Source organism: Carcharhinus amblyrhynchos, chromosome 7 (assembly GCF_965287045.1).
Source record: "Carcharhinus amblyrhynchos chromosome 7, sCarAmb.v2.hapA, whole genome shotgun sequence".
In the NCBI taxonomy this organism is placed as follows: Eukaryota; Metazoa; Chordata; class Chondrichthyes; order Carcharhiniformes; family Carcharhinidae; genus Carcharhinus; species Carcharhinus amblyrhynchos.
This window is the reverse complement of record NC_137330.1, coordinates 9447673-9473082: the sequence shown is the minus strand read 5'-3', so window position 1 is coordinate 9473082 and position 25410 is coordinate 9447673. Positions and strand designations below refer to the sequence as shown.

The window sequence follows — 25410 nt, the reverse complement described above, 5'->3', positions numbered from 1 at the left end:
GAGTAGCCTATGTTAGAAAACATTCCCAATAGCCCAGCTACTGTTTCAGTCATCTGGGCTCAGTATTTGGAGCTTGCTCAAATTATTGAGCAAGCATTTGTCAACCAGTTGTTTTACAGCTGCCATTTTGGTTTTGCCATTTGAGCAATGATTCACGTCAATCATAAAAGATGTGACCTTTGCTAAAGTTTAGACAATTGGATCCTTTTCATGATCTAACCCATCCTCGGTTCCTGCTCTTCCCTTATGGAACCTATGATGTGAAGAAGCCGCCATTGGACTGGGGTGGGCACAGTAAGAATCTCACAACACCAGGTTAAAGTCCAACAGGTTTATTTGGAATCATGAGCTTTCTCAGCACTACTCCTTCATCGAGTGAGTGGCTCATTCACCAGAGGAAGGAGCGGCACTCAAAGTTCATGATTCCAAATAAACCTGTTGGACTTTAACCTGGTGATGTGAGGCTTCTTATTTATGGAACCCAGCTGGCCAATGTGCGCCCAGACCCAGCTAACTTAAGTGTTTTTTGTTTGTTTGCTTCCTGGAGTGGCAGAGTTGAAACAGACCAAAAGAGACCAAGGAGCGAAAGAGTCAGAGAAAGCGAGATCAGAAGGCATATAACAGGGGAGAAGAAATAAAAAAATACACTGACAAAGTGTTTGAGAGAGACACAAACAAGATCACCAAACGTGTTCATTTTCTACTGCCTGTCCTTATCTGCTCAAGTCCTTTGTACTTTGCTATTGTTAGCTGGATCGCAAAGCCCAACCTGACCAAAACTATCCCCACCCATTATTTCTCTCCTGCATCAGAGATGCTGGGCTGTGTTCCATTCCGTCTCTAGAGTATTCGCAATCTGACGGGTGATCATAGAGAGTGATAACACTCAGCAATCACAATCCCTGGACCAAATATGGATGGGCTCTAGCTCAGGGACTTCCTGATCTGCCAAAAGGTGAACCAGGAGAGAAATTGAACAGTAATTTTATATAATTTTATTAGTGTCACAAGTAGGCTTACATTGACATTGCAACTGAGTTACTGTAACAATCCTCTAGTCGCCACACTCCATTGTCTATTTGGGTAAACTGAGGGAGAATTTAGCATCTAATCTTCACGACATTCGGACTGTGGAGGAAACCCATGCGGACATGGGGAGAATGTGCAGAATCCACACAGACAGTGGCCCAAGCCAGGAATTAACTTGGGTCACTGTCAATCAAATGAAGAGAATGGGGAAGGGGAGGAACTGAAGCTGACCAGAGAAAATGAGCGAGAGAAAGAAATTAGCAAATGAGACACAGACAAGTAGGGGAAGACACAGAGACAAATAAAAAGCAAAGCAAGACAAGAGGATGACTTGATGTACTCAAAGTCATCTTTCAACTTGGCAGCCGGAAGCAAAAGGTATTCCCCTGTCCATGAAACCTCCACTTTCTGACAATTAGATGATCTATGGGCATGCTACAGTGCAGAGGGACCACGGGGTCCTTGTGCATGAGTCGCAAAAACCCAGCCTGCAGGTGCAGCAGGTGGTCAGGAAGGCAAATGGGATGCTGGCCTTCATAGCAAGGGGGATTGAATATAAAAGTAGGGCGGTCTTGCTGCAACTGTACAGGGCACTGGTGAGGCCGCAGCTGGAGTACTGTGCGCAGTTTTGGTTGCCGCACTTATGCAAGGATATTTTGGCCTTGGAGGGAGTGCAGAGGAGGTTTACTAGGCTGATACCGGAGTTGAGGGGGTTGAACTATGAGGAGAGGCTGAATAAACTAGGCTTGTACGCGTTAGAGTTTAGAAGAATGAGGGGAGATCTCATTGAGACATATAAGATGATGAATGGGATGGATAGGATAGAGGTGGAGAGGCTCTTCCCGCTCAGAAAGGACAGTAGGACTAGAGGGCACAGCCTCAAGATAAAGAGGGGGGGGGGGGGCGCAGTTTGGAACGGAGTTGAGGAGAAACTTCTTCACTCAAAGGGTGGTGAATCTCTGGAATTCTCTGCCTGTTGAGGTGGTGGAGGCTGCCTCGCTAAATATATTTAAGACGCGGGTAGATAGGTTTTTGATAGGCAAGGGGATTAAGGGTTATGGGGAGAAGGCAGGAAAGTGGAACTGAGCCACAACAGATCAGCCATGATCTTATTGAATGGCGGGGCAGGCTTGAAGGGCTGGATGGCCTACTCCTGCTCCTATTTCTTATGTTCTTAAATAGATTAGGTCGACTCCAGTTCCCACAGTACAAAATTGCCCAGAACTCAAAATTGCCAAGCCCACTGAGGGAGGCCATATTGTTCCTTTGTAAGGTAAGGCAACTTACTGAGAATCTTCACACAGTGTCTAATCTTACACATGCTGATGTGAGACATAATGTTATCATTTCATAACATGTGATAAACTGTTCCCTTCCCCCACACAACTATCTTGTGCTTTGACAAGGAAACAAAACGCCCACATTGACTAAAAAGCCAAAAATCAGCAACTTCATTAACTGGTTCAACTTGAAATAGCCCGTTTCCAAAATAGGGGAACTCGAGCTGAAGTTATTGGCTCAAAACCTGTTCTTTCAATGGTAATGACACAAGGATGTGTTGTAAAGACATACCATCACCTCTTCTCTCAACTGACCCAGTGGTACTGTCAGTTGGTTCAGAGCTCTGTCCATGCCAACCTGAAAAATAAAATTACACTTCAAAAAAGTGAGCACAAATGCAAACAGCCAAAATTACACAGGTTCAGTTAAAAAGAGCCTTACCAAATTGGTAGAAAGGTTGACAAAGTCCGCATAGTCTTTATTTATCAGTTCTATCATAGCAGTTTTCAGGAGCTTATAATAAAGTTCCAGATCATCTCGAAGTGTCTCCAACTGAACATGTTTTCTGCACTCTGACACAAAATGATCCACATCAAAATCATCCTGTAAATGAAAAGCAGTGCGCACATGTCAAAGAACAGAAATTCTCAGCCTAATGAACATCTACTTAACGTTTAATGCATAATTAGCAAATGAACATGTACAGTTTATAAAACTGTCATCTTCTGAATGATGAAATGAACCTCTCAGAATTGAATCCAGGTCCCTCGCACTGAGATAGCTGTGTGCCACCTTGTTGTCACTGAACTAGTAACCTGGGTAAATCTCTGGGGACCCCGTGTTCAACATATGGTGAAATTTGAATTCAAAAATCTGAAATTAAAAATCTAATGAAAAATTGATTGTCTTTAAAAATCCATCCAGTTCACTAAAACCCTCAGACAGGAAAGGGGTCCAAAGTCCTAGACACTAACAGGATAAAAGTACACTTCTTTGCTCGATTGTTATGATCTCCTGAGAGAGATAGCTAATAACTGAAGGCAGCCTACCTGAAGAAACGGGTTGACCAGACAGGCAGCCCTGGTCAAAGTCAATAGACCAAGACTCTTAACCCACTCTACAGGGGCGATTTGGAGTCATTTTATAATTTCCTTGGTCACAAGGTAGGACTGAAATTAAGTTAAAGCCAGATGAGATTTTCTGTAATGCCTGCTGTAAACATGATTCACTGCAAGATAAAACAGCATAACAATTTGTATTGTTCCTCTCACATCAATGCACTATTCAAAAGACTGCAGAAGCATATAGATATACACAAGCTAATGGCATCCAGTTCATCCAATAGGCGTCTTGCTTCAATAGTCTCCAGGTTCACACTGTCATAAAATTAGATTTTTTCTTATTCCTCCAGGGGATGTGGGCTGTCGCTGACCAGGGCAGCATTTATTGCCCATCCCAAATTGCTCTTGAACTGAGTGGTTTCCTTAGCCATTTCTGAGGGCATTTTAGAGTCAACCACATCGCTGTGGCTGTGAAGTCACATGAGCCAGACCAGGTAGGGACAGCAGATTTCCTTCCCTAAAGGCCATTGGTGAACCAGATGGATTTTTAAAAACAATCAATTTTTCAGTAGATTTTTAATTTCAGAATTTTGAGTTCAAATTTCACCACATGTTGAACACAGGTCCCCAGAGATTTACCCAGGTTACTAGTTCAGTGACAATAGGGTGGCACACAGCTATCTCAGTGCCAGGGACTGGGATTCGATTCCCAGCTTGGGTCACTATTTGTACAAAGTCAGCACGTTCTCCGTGTGTCTGCATGGGTTCCCTCCCACAATCCAAAAGACGTGCTGGTTAGGTGCATTGGCCATGCTAAATTCTCCCTCCGTGCAGCCAAACAGGTGCCATAGTGTGTCTACTAGGGGATTTTCACAGTAACTTCATTGCAGTGTTGATGTAAGCTACTTGTTACACTAATGGATAAACTTTAAAATATCATTGCGCCATCTATTTCCCCTAGGTGTTACACAGAGCGAACTGCTAATTAGAAGATGCAGTATCATTGAGACCAGTACCATGGACAGTGCAGGGAGTGAGGAAGAAAAGCGCGAGAGACAGGAAGCTGAGGATATCAATGTAAGGGTTAGTGCTAGCAGTGAGGGAGATCTGTATGAGGGATGGGAAGTGAGGGAGATTAATGGCAGGGCTAGAGAGTGAGGGAGCCGGGGGCGGGGGACGAGACAGGACTGGCTGGGGACAGGGGGACGGTGGGGTGGGGTGGGGTGGGGGGAGCAGCGGGACGGTGGGGTGGGGGGAGCAGCGGGACGGTGGGGTGGGGGGAGCAGCGGGACGGTGGGGTGGGGGGAGCAGCGGGACGGTGGGGTGGGGGGAGCAGCGGGACGGTGGGGTGGGGGGAGCAGCGGGACGGTGGGGTGGGGGGAGCAGCGGGACGGTGGGGTGGGGGGAGCAGCGGGACGGTGGGGTGGGGGGAGCAGCGGGACGGTGGGGTGGGGGGAGCAGCGGGACGGTGGGGTGGGGGGAGCAGCGGGACGGTGGGGTGGGGGGAGCAGCGGGACGGTGGGGTGGGGGGAGCAGCGGGACGGTGGGGTGGGGGGAGCAGCGGGACGGTGGGGTGGGGGGAGCAGCGGGACGGTGGGGTGGGGGGAGCAGCGGGACGGTGGGGTGGGGGGAGCAGCGGGACGGTGGGGTGGGGGGAGCAGCGGGACGGTGGGGTGGGGGGAGCAGCGGGACGGTGGGGTGGGGGGAGCAGCGGGACGGTGGGGTGGGGGGAGCAGCGGGACGGTGGGGTGGGGTGGGGTGGGGTGGGGGGAGCAGCGGGACGGTGGGGTGGGGTGGGGTGGGGTGGGGGGAGCAGCGGGGCGGTGGGGTGGGGTGGGGTGGGGGGAGCAGCGGGGCGGTGGGGTGGGGTGGGGTGGGGGGAGCAGCAGGACGGTGGGGTGGGGTGGGGGGAGCAGCAGGATGGTGGGGTGGGGTGGGGTGGGGTGGGGTGGGGGGAGCAGCGGGACGGTGGGGTGGGGTGGGGGGAGCAGCGGGACGGTGGGGTGGGGTGGGGGGAGCAGTGGGACGGTGGGGTGGGGTGGGGGGAGCAGGGGGGTGGGGTGGGGGGAGCAGGGGGGTGGGGTGGGGGGAGCAGCGGGGCGGTGGGGTGGGGGGGAGTGAGGGAGCAGGGGGGCGGCGGGGGGGGAGTGAGGGAGCGGGGGGGGGGGGGAGTGAGGGAGCGGGGGGGGTGGGGGGGGGAGTGAGGGAGCGGGGGGGGTGGGGGGGGGAGTGAGGGAGCGGGGGGGGTGGGGGGGGGGAGTGAGGGAGCAGGGGGGCGGGGACTCGGGTATGGATGGGATGAGTTGGTCCCGATAATGGCGATTAGGTTCGGGCCGGGGTGCGGGCTCGGTGCCCGGTGTTGATCTGCCGGATCTACAGGCGCCAAGTTCGCGGCAGCTTCACCTTCATAAACTCGTCTTTGTTGAAGCAGAGCGAGTCGGGCCCCGCGGGCAGGGTGAGCGATCCTGCCGCCCGGCCAGTCTCCATCCTCCGCTTGTTTACACCCCAACCGCCGCCGACATGGCACCGAGGAGGCTGTCGGGGCAGCAAGAGGTGCCGTCCCCGGGAACCTCACCGACAGCGCCCTCCGCAGCACAGGAGGAGCCAGGCAACATCCCACTTCCAGAAAATCACTCCTCCCACACACAGGTTTCTTAAAGTTTATTTATTCGTCTCACAAGTAGGTTGACATTAACACTACAATGAAGTTACTGTGAAAATCCCCTAATCGGCACACTCCGGCGCCTGTTCGGGTACACTGAGGGTGAATGGCCAATGCAACTAATCAGCAAGTTTTTCAGACTCTGGAAGGAAACCTGAGCACCCGGAGGAAACCTACGCAGACACGGAGAGAACATGCAAACTCCACACAGACAGTGACCCAAGCTGGGACTTGAAACCCGGACTCCTGACGCTATGAGGCAGAAGTGCTAACCACTATGCCGCTGTGCCACCCTAAATAAGGTATTGACATGACAAACAGTCTTCCTCTCTCCTGGGATTCTTCATTGTACAAGTTCAAATATATTTTATTGCCATCATATAAGTATTTACATTTTGTTTCACTCTATGGTCATGAACAAAAAGTCTTATAATGATAGAGCTCTTTCATTAGTTAGTTAGTTATTCTGTTATGTTCTTGATATATTGCCAGCCCTTCTGAGTGCACTTGTTACATCTTGTAAGAAGCATGTCGTTGTGTCAACGCCTGTATTCCACACATCAGCCACATTGTGCGCCTTTATCAACCCTTCTCCCCCCACCTTGCCTTTGTTTCCCCCACCATCCTCCACCAGCCGTAAATCTCAATATCCAATATCATATCCTGCACAGAAGCCTGTTCATTTATCACTCTTATCTTTACCATTGACCTCATATGCCCAACATCTAAGATATAACATTCTCATTTCCAGTGTTTAAATTATTCCATGGGCACAGCTCCCACCTTTCCTCCTGCCAAATTCATGTAACTTCTTCCAGCCGTGTTATCCCTGGTTAATTCTAGAGATAAAGATGTAATGTAGCAAAAATAGCATCCTACTGGATCCTAGCTTTTATAAATAGAGTGTAGATTACAACTCTGCAGTTCCTAGCCTTAAAGGTTCAATTCAAGCCTTGGATTAGTGGCTGTGTGGTGTTTGTACATTCTCCCCTTCTCTGGGTGCTCCAGTTTCCTCCCACACTCCAAACATGAGCAGGTTAGATGGATTGGCCATGGTAAATTGCCCCTTAGTGTCCCAAGGTGTGTATGTTAGATGGACTAGCCAATGCTAAATTTGTGGGGTTACGGGGATAGGGTCAGGGAGAGGGCATGGGTAAGATACTCTGTCGGAGAATCAGTACAGACTCGATGAGCCAAATGGCCTCTTTTTGCAGTGTAGGGATTCTGTGGTTACAACAGCTTGCATTTATATAGTGCCTTTAGTAGAGGAAAGAAAACCCAAGTCTACCAATTATTCGTCCCTCATAGGATTCTCATTATTAACGAACCCCTCCCTCTCTGACTAAATCCTTAAATACTTTCCATTAAGTTATTGCAAAGGGACGGAGTATAAAAGTGGGAAAGTCTTGCTCCAACTGTATAGCACGTTGGTGAGATCACATTCGAGAGCACTGTGTACAGTTCTGGTCTTCTTACCGGCATGGGAAGCAATTCAGAGAAGGTTAGTTCACCGTTGACTCTTGGGACAAAGGCATTTTCTTGTAAGGAAAGGTTGAGCAGGTTAGATCAGTATTCATTGGTGTTTAGAAGAATGAGAGGTGATCATAATGAAACATACAAAATTGTGAAGGGGCTTAACAGGGTAGATGCTGAGAAGCACAGTTAAAAATCAAACAGTCATTGGATGGAGATGAGGAGGAATTCCTTCTTTCAGAGGGACATTAGTATTTGCAGTCCACTTCCACAGTGAGCAGTGGAGACTGGGTCATTAGATATACTCAAGACTGAGCTTGATGGATTTTTAGTCTACAAGGGAGTTAAGGATTATGGGGAGCAGGCAGGAAGTGAGGTAAAGCTAAATGAGGTCAACAATGATGTTATTGAATGGTGGAGCAGGTTCAAGGGGCCGAATGGTCTACTCCTGCTCCTACTTCTTATTATCCTATGACCATATCTGCCAGTCTTGCTTGTTTTCTTTCTATGTTCAGCATAATTTTCTTCATAACTGCAAATCTGTCATTGTTTTTATTTATTCGTGGAGCATAGGAGTCGCTGATTGGCCAGCATTCATTGCCCATCCCTAGTTGCCCTTGGAGAGTCAATCACATTGAGCATGGCTGTGGGGTCATATGTAGGTCAGACCAGGTAAAGAAAGCAGATTTCCTTCCCAAATGGACATTAGTGAACCAGATGGGTTTTTTCGATAATCGGCAATGGCTTTGTGATCATCAGTAGATTCTTAATTGCAGATATTTTTTATTGAATTCAAATTCCACCATCTGTCGTGTTGGGATTCTAACCCTGCTCCATAGAACATTAGCTGAGTTTCTGGATTAATAGTCTAGCTATAATACCACTCAGCCATCGCTTCCCCTTTATATGTCATTTTGGCTTATTTTCACTTTAACTTCCCCAGCAAGTACTCCAGATTATACTAAACCACCCTTACTTCTGTAGAAGTATGCCTATTCTGTAACATAATCATTCCAGATTGGAACACTTCCCATCTGTTTAAGATGATTAAAGGATTTAAGGGAGTGAATTTGACAGAAGAGATTTCCTCTGGTAGAAGAGAAAGGGCATAACTTAACGTTAGAGGCAGGATATTCAGAGGCGATGTCAGGAAGCACCTTTTCACAAAAAAGGTAGTGGAAATCTGAACTCTGTACCCGAAGAAAGCTGTTGAGGCTGAGGGTCAATTGAAACTCTCAATATTGATAGATTTGTGTTAGGTCAGGCATATCCAAGATGGAATTAAGCTACAGTTCAACCATGATCTAATTGAATGGTATAGATAAAGACAACTACAACAATGGTTTTAACAACAATAATGGCATATAAGCTTTAAAATGGCTATTCTGACTGAGTGTTAAACATGCTGGGATTTTTGGTGAACTTATAATTAAAACCAGATGCAGGTCATAAAGTTATTCTGAGGCAGGACTTGGTCTGGGAGCTATGATCTGAAGTTTCCTGTGTTGACTAAATATGGGAAGTTGGTTATGTTGACTTAGACTTGGTGGCACTGAGTAATGGGGTTTGCATGCAATCTGAACTAAGCATATTGGCGTCGTTCACTTGTAATTTCATTGACTGTTCAAGCGATGTGATCGGTTTCCAGTTACGCAATTGACTGAATGTTAGAGAATCTTTTGGAGGCAAGTGAAATAATTTGTAGATAAAAGACGTGCAGTCTTTTGTCTCTATCGAGATCCACCATTGTAAGAAGTGTGCTCTGAGGGAACTCCTTCAGGAAAGACCACAAGTTTAGATTCTACATTGGGAATAGTCCTGGCCAGGTTTTTCCTAAAATCTGGTAGTAAGTATTTTCAATTAAATAATTAGAGTTAATGTTAACAGTTAAAGTTTTTTAAAAGAATTAAAAGAGTTGCAACTGTCTGAGTTGGTATCTAATGTGTCAAATAAAGGGAGATTATTGATTGAATTAAGAGCCGGCTCCCGTTCTTGTTTGTCTCATTAATCTGGAATGCTAGAGGGTATGTAAGTTAATAGCTGAGTAATAACAGCAAGAGGCTTGGGGCTTGAATGGTCTACCTCATTTTCTATGTGTGCACAGATCTTCATCTGCCCATGATTCACCACTTACGTGTGATGGTTCCATTTTCATCTCATCCAGATTGCTATTCATCAACTACCTTTATCTTTAATAGACACAAAAAATGCTGGAAATACTCAGCAAGTCTGGCAGCATCTTGAGTGGAACAGTGGTTAGCACTGCTGCCTCACAGTGCCAGGGACTCAGGTTTGATTCCTGGCTTGGATCATTGTCTGTATGGTCTTTGCACATTCTCCCCATGTCTGCATGGGTTTCCTTTGGGTGCTCCAAAGATATGTGGTTTGGTGGATTGGCCATACTAAATTGTTCCTTAATTGTTCCTCCATGCTAAATTGTTCCTAGGGGGATCAGCTAGGTTAAATGCATAAGGTTATGGAGATAGGGTTTGGGTAGGATTGTGGTCAGTGCAGACTCAATGGGCCGAATGGCCTCTCCTTCTGCACAGTAGGGATTCTATGATCTATGGAGAGAGAAACAGTGTTAACATTTAGAAATGATTAGGACTGTTCTGCAGAACTGAAGGAAGGTAGAAATGTGAAGCATCTTCTGCCATTGAAAGGGGGAGCAGGAAAAAACAAAAAGGGAAGTCTGGGAATAGGGTAGAGGGAAAAATTAAGTGACAAAAATGTCAATGAACAAAAGTCAAAGGGAGCAGTAATGGTTGTAGGAAAGAAACAGAGCATTTGTCAGAGTGATTGTGGATGGCAGAATAATGAACAGCTCTGTCCAAAATTAAAAAGATGAAAAACAAGATTCAGACTAGCACATGGCAAAAAAGAAACAGAATCAAAATAGGGAACTCTGTTCATGATCTGAAATGATTGAACTCAATGTTAAGTCCAGAAAGATGTAAACTGCCTAATTAGAAGATGTTTCCCAGTCTTAGGGGCAGACAGCGGCACAGTGGTAAGCACTGTTGCCTCACAGCGCCAGGAGCCCAGATTAGATTCCTGACTTGGGTCACTATCTGTGCAGAGCCTGCACGTTCTCCCCGACTCTGTGTGGATTTCCTTCGGGCACTCCAGTTTCCTCCCACAGTCTGAAAGATGTGCTGGTTAGGTGCATTGGCTATGCTAAATTCTTCCTTAGGCACCAGATTGTAGTGACTAGAGGATTTTCAAAGTAACTTCATTGCAGTATTACTGTAAGCCTTATTACAGTAATTTACAGTAATAAATAAATACAGTAATTTATTTATTGACACCAATAAATAAACTTTAAAAATATTCAGCTCTCAGCCCTGCCCTAGTCACTGCTATGCCTGTCATGCTTTGTATCATCCCACAAGCCATAACAATTCTTGACTGAAGCACATCAATTGTATTCACAAAATATTTGCACTAACATCCATATCACACAAAACCAGTCCTTCTATTGGCAATCTTGCTAATTTCTCTTTCTTCTCCTCCTGATCATTTTTTTTCACCACACTCTGTCCTTTTTGCTCTATATTGTTCTTTCTTATCTAGCTTTTTCACTTCACCCTGCCTTTTTTTACTGTATTGTTAGTTACTGTCTCAATGAAGACATTCATTCATTCTGGCTGTGTTCAGGTGAACATGATGTGGAGATGCCTGTGTTGGACTGGGGTAAACACAGTAAGAAGTCTCACAACATCAGGTTAAAGTCCAACAGGTTTATTTGGTAGCAAAAGCCACTAGCTTTCAGAGCACTGTCCCTTCCTCAGGTGAGTGGGAGTTCTATTCACAAACAGGGCATATAAAGACACAAACTCAATTTACAAAATAATGCGAATCTTTACAGGTAATCAAGTCTTAAAGGTACAGACAGATGAACATCCAGCAAAAGGAACTTCTGCCTCAGAGCTGTTTCCAATTCCCAGGCATCTGAACATTTTTTCTACACCATCTCTCCTATTTTGTCATTCCCACAATAGGTAGAGATCTATAAGATTGCGTGAGGGTTTGATATATTAGTCATAGAGGTATTTCCACTTGTGGGTAAACCAAAGATAGGGACAGAAGTATAAGATTGTCATTAAGGAATAACACTCAGGAATTCAGGGGAAACGTCTTTACCCAAAGAATGGTGGGAATGTGAAACTGCTACTGCGTAGGAGTTAAGGCAAGTAGCACAATGGGAAGCTCGGTCAACACGAGGGGGAAAAAAGGGACTTCTGTGGACTGTAAACACTGGCATGGACCAGTTGGGCTGAATGGCCTGTTTCTGGATTGACATTTTATGCAATTCTGTGCTGCTGTTGCTTTTGTCTGACATAAACACTTGTGGATTAAGCGATGTGTCACGGAAACTGGTTAAATCTTGCTGCAGCACCCAAATTACTGCATAATGTGGCTGATAGTGTCATAGAAATTGACCTCAAAACGTTGCCGATTTTTAGGGGTTCCCGCACAAAGTACAAAGAAATCCGGTACTGATCAGGATTAAAGCAAAAGGGGCTTAGAACAGGATTAAAGATTATAAAGATAAATATAGAGTGGGATGATGAAATAAAATACTCCACTGCACTGGTTTTTATCTGCCTGATACCTTTGGATTCTGAGTCTTTTATTTTGCTCCATCTCCTTCTCAAGGTGAATGCTGCAAATTAAAAGTTAATGATGGGCTCTGCCACCATTTGCTGTCAGTGTTATTCATTGGACTTCTTGGTGCCACTGCAGCTTGGTGCATAGTCAAAGGCCACTGCAAATGCTGTCTGCACCACTATCTACAAGTGTTGACGGCATTTGGTGGTTACCACGCCTGCCTTTGCTTCGTGCATTGGGTGCCACTGCTGTTCAGCACAGTGATTGCGGGGAACGTCTATGGGATAACATAGGGTTACTGGGGTCATTTGGTACGCTGGCTGCCATTGATGTTGCCACTAGAAGTCCCAATATCCATTGTTACTCAGATCCCTAGCTGATATTTGTTACTCAGTATATTTGCTGTTAATGCCAGTCAGTACGTTGAGTTCCAGCACTGACCGCAAGCGCCTACGTTACTCATACTCCATTCATTGCCTATGGGCACTGCTGGTGTATTGACTGCTCATTCTGCTCACGATAGGTGTATTGGTTGCTGATGCTGCTTGCGTTATTAGAGCCGTTGCGTTGGTGGCCGATGTTGCTAAACGCATTCACATCTCCATGCATTGCTGGCAAGTGCACCCCCACTTTCTATGGCTATGCACCCACTTGTATTGCTTCCCATTGAGTGCGGAGGGTTGCTTTGCTTTAGCTGCCGGTGCAGTATCAGCGCAGATCCACTGGCACTTATAGGTGCATTGGCTGCACGTGTCCCGCCGGGTGTCGCATCCCAACGAAAACCACTGACATCCCGCCCCTCCCCAGTTTGGCCCCGCCCCTCCAGAGTGAGGCCCCTCTTCCACAGTGAGGTCCCGCCCCTCCCAGTGAGACCGCGCCCCGCCCTCCTAAACGCAGCCCCATTCAGTGCGGATGCGCAATGTGGTCCTGCCTCTCCAGACAAAGCCCCGCCCTTCCCGCGAAGCCCCGCCTCACTGGGAGCCCCTCCCCTATGCAGCCCCGCCCCTCAGCGAGGCACCGTACTTCCCTGTGAGACCCCGCCTTTCCAGTGAGCCCCGCCCAGCCCCTCCTCGCGCTCCCCCTGGAAGGTGTCATGCGCGGTGAGCGCGCGGCTACTACCCCCCCCTTCATTTCCATGGCGACCGAGGAGGTGGAGGTGGCGGTGGCGGTTGCGGGCCGGCGGAAAGCTGTGTCCCTGTCCCGGCTGCGGGCCGCCCGCTCCCGCTACCAGAGCCTGCAGATCTCCGACGATGTATTCGGGGAATCGGGCGCCGACAGCAGCAGCGACGACAACCCCTTTTACAGTACCTCAGCCGGCAGCTCGCAGTCCGACTGGGGGGACGAGGAGGCGGCGGCGGCGGCGGCGGTGATGGTGGAGTCCCCGGGATCCGGGGGCAGGAGGCCCGGGGCTGCCGGACAAACCGCCCTAGAGGCGGGGGACCGAGAGGAGGCGGCGGCCGGATGGACGGAGAGACTGAAGGACGTCGCGTTCCCTCCGTTCGTCGACTCGGCGGGTAAGTAGAGGGGGGGAGAGAGTTCCGGAGCGCCGGGGATGCTGCTGCTTCCCCAACGCCTGAAGCGGCGGCGGCTCCAGTCACCCTGCGGGAGTTGGCGGATCCGCTCCCTCCATCCCTGACAGCCGCATTCCCTCCCACCCAGCATCCTGATCGCTTTACCCCCTTTCCCCTGTCTCTTAACCCTCTGTAGCCGGGGGAAACTGTGATCCCAGGGCTGGGTCGATTCCCTGTGCTTATCCGAGCCGAGAGCTGTCACCTGATGTGAATAGTCGGGGAAATTCTCAATCTTTGTCGATACACGGCTCTCCCAGACTTTAAATGAGGAGAAACCTCCCCTCCCAATACTGCTTTGCCATCTGATTTGGTTAAGTTGATTTTATTATTGTCACCAGCAGCCTTGCATTATTAACACTGCAGTAAAGTTGCTGTGAAAATCCTCTGTAGTTGTGAATTATTTATCGGCCCCTTCATTTTTGCTGGACCTCTCGTCAGGGTTTTAATTTGTTGGTGCTGTGAAATTGTTGATTCTGTCCGTGTAGCAATCGAAACGGAATTGTCAGTCAGAAGTAACTGCCTTTATTGCACAGCAGATAATCATCACTCGGTCCACCCACACTCTGCAGAAATCCATGTAAGACTGGGTCCGAGTTGATGGAGACAAATTGGAGAGAAGTAACGTAGAGGCTAAATTGCTTTGCCATACGCCCAAAGCGCAGGAATTAGTTTTATTGCATATTCATGCTTCGCATCAGTCCGTTATCCTAGTCTTTGGTAGACCAGTATGTTCACTTCGATTCTTCTATTTCATGAGCTATTAATTTTCATGATCCAGGGATTATTAAAGGCAGTGCATTTACTTGTTGCTTTGAGCCTGCTGCAGTTCCTAAATTACATTATTTAATGGCTGTCTGGTTTAACTTTGAATTCCCCCTGTGCCCCCACCACTTTTGCAATGTTGAAATACAGGGAAGGTTTTTATTCTAGAGAACCTACTTTACACGGTTCTTTGTGTTATCTACAAATGTAGAGGTTGTGCAACAAACATCATACACCTGAGGTTGTACGACAAACTGAAGAAAGCTAGCAGCAGCAGGTTCAGTGACATAATCAAAATGTTGTACCTAGATGCTCAGTGATGAATTCTGACAGTTCCAAAAATAAATTTCAATTGATCTGAAATGGTGAAACACAGCACCCATATGTGTAGAGCAAGCATTGAAGACTGTAATCTTTATCAAATCAAGATCAGGATGAGAAGAGCCAGAACGATGGTTCTGAGGATAATTTATTGAAAAAATGAGTGTTGTGTGGTGTAGCTCATTCCAGGTAGGGCAAATATTTCAAAGTCTACGAGGTTGAAAGATTAAAAACAGCTGCAAGTTTTAATCAGTTTGCTAGCAGATGCTTACTGTTAGTCTCATTTTAATTAGAAGTATACTGCAGGCATACCAGTCAGTGTCATTTTTGACATTATTGCTTTCTTGTTAAATTTAGATCCTTTTTCTTGAAATTAAAAAAGAGGGATATATGTGTCTCATCTTTCAGATGGATTGCAGTGGTTCTTTTTGGTCTCTTGCATTCCAATGTTCCTTAAGACCTTCAAACCTCTTTCTAGTTTCTTTCTGTTTATGTTGGAGCTATACCTTGCTGCTGGATGTTATTGAGTCAGCCTGGTTATGATGGAGGAGCAGCTGATCTGCTAACTCCTCATATGGTGAAGCAGAACTTACGACTGTGCCGTTGATGCAGACCCCTTCTAACTGGCATTGTGACACATTTTGATTAAGATGCAATGAATCAAAATTATTTCACAAATCTTTGTACAGAATTTCTTGCATCAAATCCATTTGCATCAAGTTGCACAGGTTCTAATTTCTGTGTTTTCTTTCACTTCCTGCCTCAAGCACTTTATAATTGAGAGCTTCTCTTCAAAACATCTGTCAAAACCATAAAACTCACAAGCTGAATGCTGGTATCAGATTAACAGCACATTAGCAGGCCAATTAGCCTCCACAGTCCATATGGGCATTTATACTGCACTTAAGGTTGATTTGGTTTCAGACACTGGGGGCCTGACTTCACCATCAAGTTGTGCCCGTTTTTGGGTGTGAAAAACTGGTAAAGTTGGGCGTGAGGTGAGTAGCGCATGCACTTAAATTGACTTAATGGGCTGCGTGCCCAACCTTATCGGCACTTCCCCCTACCACCGCATTTGCCCATCCAGATTCAACGCGAAACAAACATGCATGCAGATTTGGTCAGGAGTCTACTGCCACTATGCTTGTGATCGATGAGGAGGAAGGGGGGGTCCGCTGCCACTCTGCCTGAGATTGGTGGGGAGGGGAAGGAGGGGGGGTCTGCCACTCATCAGTGAGGGGTAAGGGGGGGTTCTGCTGCCACTCTGCCTGTGATCAGTGAGGGGTAAGCGGGGGGGGGGCAGTTCCACTGTCACTCTGGCTGTGATCAGTGAGGGGGAAGGAGGGGGTTTGCTGCCACTCTGTCTGAGATTGGTGGGGAAAAAGGGGGGAGAGTCAAGGAATAAGGGTGTCAGTAAAGTTGTGAGGTAGGACAGTATCTGTGAGGGCAGGGGGAGGCATTATCCAGCCTGGAAACGATTGGCAGGGAAGCCACAGTCTATCTTTTTTTTCTGTGCATGCGCAGTTGGAGGTCGAGATCAGAGCCAAAGGATGTTGGGTGAGTTAAGCCCTGCGCACAGGCTTGTGCACCATGATTTGGTATTGCTGATATTTTTTCAGGCAGAGTGCATATGGGGGTGCCTCAAAATGGGTCTAAAAGTCAGACTTGAAACACTCCCAGTTTCGAGTCTGGCCAGCACTTCGGATCAAAATGGTAAAATAGGGCCCTGAGTATTAAATGTGGTTCTACTGCCTAGAACAATTTTCCAATTGATTTTTAGAATATTGGATTGACATAATTGGCCTTTTTATTTACATCAATTCTTGGAAAGTCAGTTTAGAGAAGGTGATGGTGAGCTACCGTAATGACCCCCTGCAGTCCTTGTGGCGAAGGTACTACCACAATGCTTTTAGGATGGAAGTTAAAAGATCTTTGATTCAGCAACACTGAAGGAATGATAAGAGTTCCAAGTCAGGATGGTGTGTAACCTTGCAGTTGATGGTTATACGTCATTGAGACGTATAAGATGTTGAATGGGATGGATAGGATAGAGGTGAAGAGGGTCTTCCCACTCAAAGGACAGTAGGACTAGAGGGCACAGCCTCAAGATAAAGGGGGGACGGTTTAGAATGGAGTTGAGGAGGAACTTCTTCACTCAAAGGGTGGTGAATCTCTGGAATTCTCTGCCCGTTGAAGTGGCGGAGGCTGGCTCGCTCAATATTTTTAAGATGCGGGTTGATAGGTTTTTGATAGGCAAGGGGATTGAGGGTTATGGGGAGAGGGCGGGAATGTGGAGCTGAGCCACGACAGATCAGCCATGATCTTATTGAATGGCGGGGCAGGCTCGAGGGGCTAGATGGCCTACTCCTGCTCCTGTTTCTTATGGTGTTTCCATGTTCTGGGATATCTTTGTCCTTCAAGGTTGTGGAGGTCATGGCTTTGGGAGGTACCATTGAAGAAGGTTTGCAGAATTGTTGCTCTGCATCCTGTTGACGGTACACACTGTAATCACAATGCAGTGATTGTGGAGGAAGTGAATGTTTGCTTTATATAATACACAATATAACCCATCTGGATGTTTTCTAATTGAGAAGAGGGGAAAGATTATGTGGGGTAAGAGAGGCAAAGTCAAGTGGCGCGATCCAGATTATCCATTCTGTATATTTCCCACCCCACCTAAAATTCTAATCAGTTTTTAAAAAAAAACTGTGCACATTGCTGGCAAGCTCTGCATTTGATGCTGATCCCTAATTGCCCTTGAGAAGATGGCAGTGAGCCACTGATTTGAACTGCTGCAATCCATCTGGTGTAGATACACTCACGGTGCTATTAGAAAGAGAGTTCTACGTTTTTGACCCAGTAACACTGAATGAACAGTGATGTACTTCCAAGTCAGGATAGTGTGTATCTTGGAAACTTGTAGCTGGTGGTATTCCCATGCATCTGCAGCTCTTGGCCTTCTAGTTGGTAGAGTTCACAGTTTGGAAGGTGTTGCTGAAAGAGGCTTGGCGAGTTTTTGGAAGTGCACCTTGTGGATGGTGTACTGTGCGCTGGTGACGGAGGTAGTGAATATGTACATTGTTGGATGGAGTACCAATTAGGCGGGCTGCTTTGTCCTGGATGGAGTCAATCGTCTTGAGTGCATTTCATCATGTTTTTGATTTGTGCCTTGTAGATGGTGGACAGGCTTTGGGGAACCTGGAAGTTAGTTACTCATCACAGAATTCTCAGTCTCTGACCTGCTGTTGTAGCCACAGATTTTTATCGTTGGTTGAGTTAAGTTTCTGGTTAATAATAACCCTCAGGATACTGATGGTGGGGGATTCAGCAATGGCAATGCTGTTGAACTTGGAGGAGATGGTTAGATTCTGTATTGTTGGAGATGCTCATTGCTAGCCATTTGTGTGACATGAATGTTATTTGCCATTTAATCAGTCCAATCCTGAATGTTGGCCAGGTTTTTCTGCAAATGAACATGGGCTGATTTTGTATCTGAGGAATATGAGTGGTACTGAACACTGTAATCACTGGTAAACGTCGTCATTTTTGACTGTATTGAGAGGCCTCGGGCAAGGCTAGGGGAGGTGAGGTCTGCTTCCTAATCAACACCTTGTGGTGCCTAGACGTAGCAACACTGGCAACCTTCTGCTCCCCAGAATTGGTGTACCTGAATCTAAAATGCTGCCCCTACTACCTTCTGCAGGAGTTCACCTCTGTTATCCTGATGGCAGTTTACATCCCACCCCATGCGGATGGGAAGATCATGCTGAACGAAATATACACCACTACAAATAGCCTTGAGACGAAACATCCCAAGGCCTTGTTCATCATGGCCAGAGACTTCAATCAGGCCAAGCTCAAGAGTGTGCTGCCAAGTTACCATCAACGTCTCCTCCGCCACCAGAGGCCCAAACATCCGAGACCACTGCTACATAAATATCAAACATGTCTACCACTCTATTGCCCACCCACACTTTGACAAATCAGACTACAAGGCTGTGCTTCTGCTCCCAGCTTACAAACAAAATCTGAAGCGGGAAAACCCATTAAAGAGAGTTGTGCAATGTTGGTCTGAGGAATTGGATGATCTCCTACGGGGCTGCTTGGAGTCAGTGGACTGGTCAGTATTTAAAAACTCTGCAACCACCCTGAATGAGTACATCACTAAAGTAACTGACTTCATTAGTAAGTGTGTAGAAGACTGTATCAAAGAAGCAAATCCGTATGTTCTCCAACCAGAAACCATGGATCAACAAGGATATCCACTGCTTGTTGAAGCCAGGTCTGAGGTGTTCAAGTCATGAAACACTGACCTATACAAGAAAGCCAGATATGATCTAAGGAATCCATCAAAAATGCCAAAAGACAATACTGGACCGAGCTAGAGTCCCAGGCTAGCCACACCAACCCTTGCCGATTGTGCCAACATCTGCAAGACGTAACAGATCTACGAGGTGAAGGCATGTAAAATCGCCAGCCCCAAAGCACCCCTCCCTGATGAGCTCAATGCATTCTACGCCCGTTTTGAGCAAGAATTCAGCGAGAGCGTGCCCTCCACCCTGGAAGCCCTAGATGAACCTGTGTCTGGGGTCACCATTGCAGATGTCAAAGCAGCTTTCTTGAAAGTCACCCACTGGTCTGAATGGGATACCCGGACGTGCACTCAGATCATGTGCGGATCAGTTGGTGGTGGTATTCCCAGACATCTTCAACCTATTTGAGGCCTCTATCTGCTTCAAGAAGATGACCTTCATCCCAGTACCTAAGAAAAACCAAGCAGCGTGCCCTAATGACTATCAGCCGGTGGCTCTGACATCCATCATTATGAAGCACTGTCATGGCACAAATCAATTCCAGCCTCCCAGACTAACTGGATCCTCTACAGTTTGCCTACCACCACAACAGGTCCATAGCAGGTGCCATTTTCCTGACCCTGCACTCAACCCTGGAACACCTAGATTATAAGAACACCTACGTCAGATTCCTATTTATTGTTCACAGCTCAGCCTTCAACATTATTATTCCCACAAAACTTATCTCTGAACTCCGTGGCCTGGGCCTCGGCACCCCCCTCTGTGACTGATCCTGAACTTCCTAACTCACAGACCACAATCAGTAAGGATAGGCAACAACATCACCTCCATGATCATCCTCAACACTGGTGCCTCACAAGACTATATTCTCAGCCCCCTACCGTACGCCTTATACATATATGACCGGGCGGCCAAATTCCCCTTCAGTTTGATTTTTAAGTTTGCTGACAACACCACTGTAGTGGGTCGGATCTCAAACACTGACAAGACAGAGTACAGGAATGAGATAGAGATGGAGAATCTGGTGAATGGTAGAGCAACAATAATCTCACCCTCAGTGTCAACAAAATGAAGAAGTTTGTCATTGACTTCAGGAAGCATAAAGAAGAACGTACCCCTGCCTTCATCAATGGGGACAAAGTAGAAAGGGTTGAGAGCTTCAAGTTTTTAGGTGTCCAGATCACCACCAATCTGCCCTGGTCTCCCCCATACTGACACTATAGTTAAGAAAGCTCACCAAAACCCCTGTTTTTTTTTCTCAGAAGATTAAGGAAACTTGGCATGTCAGCTACGACTCTCCAACTTTTACAGATGCACCATAGAAAGCATTATTTCTGGTTGTATCACAGCTTGGTATGGCTCCTGCTTTGCCCAAGACCACAAGGATCTACAAAAGGTCATGAATGTAGCCCAATCCATCATGCGAACCAGCCTCCCATCCAATGACTCTGTCTACACTTCCCACTGCCATGGCAAAGCAACCAACATAATTAAGGACCCCACGCACCCCGAACATTCTCTCTTCCACCTTCTTCCTTTGGGAGAAAGATACAAGAGTCAGTTGGTACGTGACCTCGACTTAAGAACAGCTTCTTCCTTGCGGCTGTCAGACTTTTTGAATGGACTAACCTTGCATTAAGTTGATCTTTCTCTACATTCTAGCTATGATTGTAACACTATATTCTGCACCATCTCCCTTCCTTCTCTATGAATGGTATGTTTTGTCTGTATAGCATGCAAGAAACAAAACTCTCCCTCATTGTATGATGATACATGTGACAATAAAACATCAGTTCAAAAGGTAGGTCATAGCAGTGACTGAAGTTGGTTGCGCCTAGGACACTACTGAGGAATTCCTCCAGTGGTATTCTGTAACTGAGGTGATTGGCCCCCAACGACCACAACTGTCTTCCTTTCATGCTCGACATGACTCCAGTAATATGGAGAGCTTTCCTCCTGATTACCTTTCATGCACTTCAATTTTGCTGGGGCTTCTCAGTGCCATACTGAGTTAAATTATGCTTTGACGTTAAAGGCAGTCATTCTCATCGCACTTCTTGAATTCAATTCTTTGATCTATGTTTGTTTGGATCAATGCTGTAATGTGGTCAGGAGCTGTTTGGTTCTCTTGGAACAGAGTGTTAGTGAGCAGGTTATTGCTGAGTAAGTGCTGCTTGATAGCAGAATCGATGACATCTTCCATCACTTTGATCAAGGGTAAACTGTTGGGATGGTAATTGGCCAGTTAGGATTTGTCCTGCATATATGGACAATTTTCCTTATTGGCATCTACCTGACAGTATTTTAACTGTAGTGGAACAATCTAGCAAGGGGCTTGGCAAGTTCTGGAACATGAGTCTTCAATACTACAGCTGTGATATTGCCAGAGCCTATAGCTTTTGCTGTATTCAGTGTCATCTGCAGTTTCCTGTCATCACCTGGCCAATGATGGTATCTATATGTTGGGGATCATACACTTGTTACGCCTGCCTGAAGATGATTACAAATATATTAGCTTGTCTTTTACACTGAGCGCTGGGCTCCCCCATCTTTGGTGATGGGGGTATGTTTGTGGAGCCATTTCCACCCATTAATTCTTTACCTCCAGTTGTGACAGGACTGCAGAGCTTATATCTGATCCATTTGTTGTGGGGTCCCTAGCTCTATCACATGCAGCTTCCACTGTTTGACATGCACATTTAGCAAATCCTGTTGTAGCTTTACCAGGCTGGCACCTCATTGTTAGGGATGTCTGACGCTGCTTCTGCCATGCTCTCCTATACTCTTCAAGAGTGTGTTTAGGAAAGCTTTCTATGGCATGTTTCCATTCCAACAAGAAAGGAGGCATGACTTGTCCTGATTCTTGGGAATGAGGTGAGCCTAGTGGATTAAGTGTCAGGGAACATTTAGGTAATAGTGATCATTGTATCATAAGTTTTAGACTGGCTATGGAAAGAGAAACAATAATCCAGAATGAGAATGATGAACTGGGCTCGGGAGGAAGCCAACTTCAGTGGAATAGAAATGTCTCCAATTTATTCAGCCTAGAACCAAATATTGGCAAGAAAGTTGCACCTGAACAATGGGCTACCTTCAAATAAGAGAGTTTGGTTACACTCATGGTTTAAGCTACAAAAGGGAAAGGGAGGGTAAACAAATCTAGTGTTCCCTAGATCGCAAAAAGGATGGAAATTAAGATAAAGAAGAAAAATTGTGCTTAAGGTGGGTGGCAGGTAGAAAATACAACTGAAAACCAGCCTGAATATCGAAGTTTTAGAAGGGAGGACAAAAAATAAATAAGAGGATCAAAGATGTAGATTGGAAAGAGACTGGCAGCTTACCTAAAGGGGAACCCCCAAAATGTTCTGTAGGCATACAAATAGTAAGAGGGTGGCAGAAGGAGCAGTAGGGCCAATCAGCGAACAAAAGGGAATTAATATATGGAGGCAGACAGCATGGCTGAGGTATTAAATTAAAACTCCACCTGCCTTTTCCAAGGAAGAAGATGCTACCCAGGACATGGTGAAAGAGGAGATAATTCCAATTTCAGAAGGGTTTGAAATCGATGGCGAAGAAATACTGGCTAGCCTGTCTGCACTTAAGGTTGATAAGGCACCAGGAATGGATGAAATATATCCAAAGATACAGAAGGAAGTGAGTGTGGAAGTTGCAGAAGCACTGGCCATAATTTTCCAATCTAACTTAGACTCAGGAATGGTGCCAGAGGACTGGAGAATTGGAAATGTTGCACCTTTGTTCACAAAAGAGCAAGTCAGTTTAATTTCGGTGGTGGGGAAGACAAAACTAATGGTCACGTGAACAAATGAATATTAATTAAAGAAAATTTGCGTGGATTTTGTTCTTAAGAAAAATCATGTTTAACTAACTTGCTGGAGTTTTTTGAAGAGGTGACAGAGGGTTGATGAGGGAACTGCTGCTGGCGTGCTGTTCACGGACTTCATAAGGTATTTGATGTAGTGTCGCACAACTTCTTGTGAACAAAATGATGGCTCCTGGAGCAACAAGATATGTAATTAGCTAAGTGACAGGAAACAGAATAGTGATTAATGTATGTTTAGAGGGCTGTAGAAAGGTTTGTTGTGGCATTCCGCAGGGATCAGTAGAGACCTACGCTTTTCCTGATTTACATTAATGACCTAGACTTTGGTGTACAGGACCCAATTTTGAATAGGGAGAAACTGTTCCCATTTGAGAATGAGAGGGCACAGATTTAAAATAATTAGTCAAAGAATCAAAAACAACTTGAGAAAAGACTTTTTCATGCCACTGGTCTGGAACACACTGCCTGAGATTACGGCAGAAGCAAGTTCGATCATGATATTGAAAAAGGAATTAGATTGTTACCTGCAAATGAAGAACATGAAGATTGAGTGTTGTACTGGAGAATTTCTTGTTTCCTGAGTTGTGATAATTAAACTTAACAACGTTTGCCTTTCTAAAAATAAACTAGTTTTTATTATCACAAAACTGCATGCGGTATATGGCCGAATCTTGGAAACAGAGAGCAGTCTGCACTAACTGCTGATTCTATTCCAAGACTGCGCCCACTACAAGGATCAATTCAATAATTATACATTTTCTTATCAGCTTACGTGATTTTAGTAATACAAGCAGTGGTACATTGAACAAAACAAATTCTGTGACTCACTCATCCACGACCTTGGTTCTGTGATTCCTTTATGCCTTGTTTTCTGTAATAAACAAATTCTGTGACTCCCTCCTTCCCGACCTTATCTAATGTCTCGTATGTTATCTTACGGTATATGGAGTCAACTGTGTAAAAACCTGGTGTTAATCATGTCTCACTCAGACTGTGCAAAGTCAACCTTATCAAAACAAACTGAGGTCAAGCATTTGGCCTTCACTGGTTGTAGTCATTTCTTTGTTCAGAGTCAGTCAGTTTTACAGGGGTCTGGCATTTTGAAATGGCTTGGTCTGCTGTCCTTATTTTATACTAAATACTTGACCATTTTTCCCCTCAGGCCACTGCTTCATTCGTACACTATCACATAGGGAGGTGGTGGTAAAATGGCACTAATTGAATTGTTCAGTTGGTGAAATGCTGCTGACACAATGGGCCAAATGGCTTCCTCCTTCACTGTAACCATTCAGTGATTCTGTGAACCAGGGTTGGTTGCATGGTTTGAACATAATAGTAGAGTGAGGGATATGCCAAAACTGTGAAGTTACACATAATGCTCGCATACACTTCTACTGCTACTGATTGCCCACAATGTCTCGGGGATTGGAAGCACATGAGCCACAGACCCCTAAATGCCATGTGGGATTGCGGATGAGAAAATGGTCAATCTTGTGTTGAGTAGTTCTTTGCCTGGAAGATTTGGCACTACGTGAGTTACTGGTATTGAAGCTGGGAATTTCAAGTTTTGCCGACAGCAGCAGCTGCACTTCAGTAGTCTCAATCAATCAATTTATTCATTTGTCCAAAAATGAAAGGCAGTGCAGGCTACTGCTGAAATTTTATCATCCATTTCTATCATCCCTGCAACTGTATTCCAAGTAATGAAATGCAAAATCTCCTATAAGGTGAGATGAAGACAGTTGGGAGGAGGTTCATGTGAGGCATAAACACTAGCATGGACCAGTTGGACTATTTGGCCTGTTTCTGTGCTGTAACTTCATTGCAATTATTTTGCTTTCTTCAGATAATTTTGGAGGAATGGGACAATTTAATAGCTGTGAGCCATGAAAATAAACTAGTTAAGAGATGCAGGGTGAATTGTTTCACTTGTGTAGCATAAAGATGATGCATAGTTTAACATAATCGCCACCAAAGCATATGCTTCTCTTCCCTATTCCTCCAGTCCCATGATATTACATACACAGATCTTTCTACCTGGATGTAAGCTGCTGAATAATGTGGTTGCTACAATGTTCACAGACACTTAAAGAAAGATCTGCATCTACATAGTGCTGGTCAAGATTTCAGGATATCCCAAAGGGCGCCGCACCTGCGCAAAGATATTTTGGCCTTGGAGGGAGTGCAGAGGAGGTTTACTAGGCTGATACCGGAGTTGAGAGGGTTGAGCTATGAGGAGAGGCTGAATAAACTGGGCTTGTACTCGTTGGAGTTTAGAAGAATGAGGGGAGATCTCATTGAGACGTATAAGATGATGAATGGGATGGATAGGATAGAGGTGGAAAGACTCTTCCCGCTCAAAAAAGACAGTAGGACTAGGGGGCACAGCCTCAAGATAAAAGGGGGGTGGTTTAGAACGGAGTTGAGGAGGAACTTCTTCACTCAAAGGGTGGTGAATCTCTGGAATTGTCTGCCCATTGAAGTG

At 45.9% G+C, this 25410-nt stretch overlaps 2 protein-coding genes across 2 annotated transcripts in view; one reads left to right on the top strand and one right to left on the bottom strand.

The window, feature by feature from the left end:
• Positions 1-5906, bottom strand: part of cog2 (component of oligomeric golgi complex 2) — a 69577-nt gene extending 63671 nt beyond the window's left edge. Inside the window, exons 1-3 of the mRNA XM_080191923.1 lie at positions 5775-5906; positions 2752-2913; positions 2602-2667 (exon numbers count right to left, since the gene is read on the bottom strand). Of these exons, the coding sequence (XP_080048049.1) occupies positions 2602-2667; positions 2752-2913; positions 5775-5858 (312 nt within the window). The 5' untranslated portion in view covers positions 5859-5906. The remainder of the gene's footprint in view (positions 1-2601; positions 2668-2751; positions 2914-5774) is intronic.
• Positions 5907-13252: 7346 nt separating this feature from the next.
• pgbd5 (piggyBac transposable element derived 5) overlaps positions 13253-25410 on the top strand; it is a 70020-nt gene continuing 57862 nt past the window's right edge. The window contains exon 1 of the mRNA XM_080191922.1: positions 13253-13631. Within this exon, the coding sequence (XP_080048048.1) occupies positions 13253-13631 (379 nt within the window). The remainder of the gene's footprint in view (positions 13632-25410) is intronic.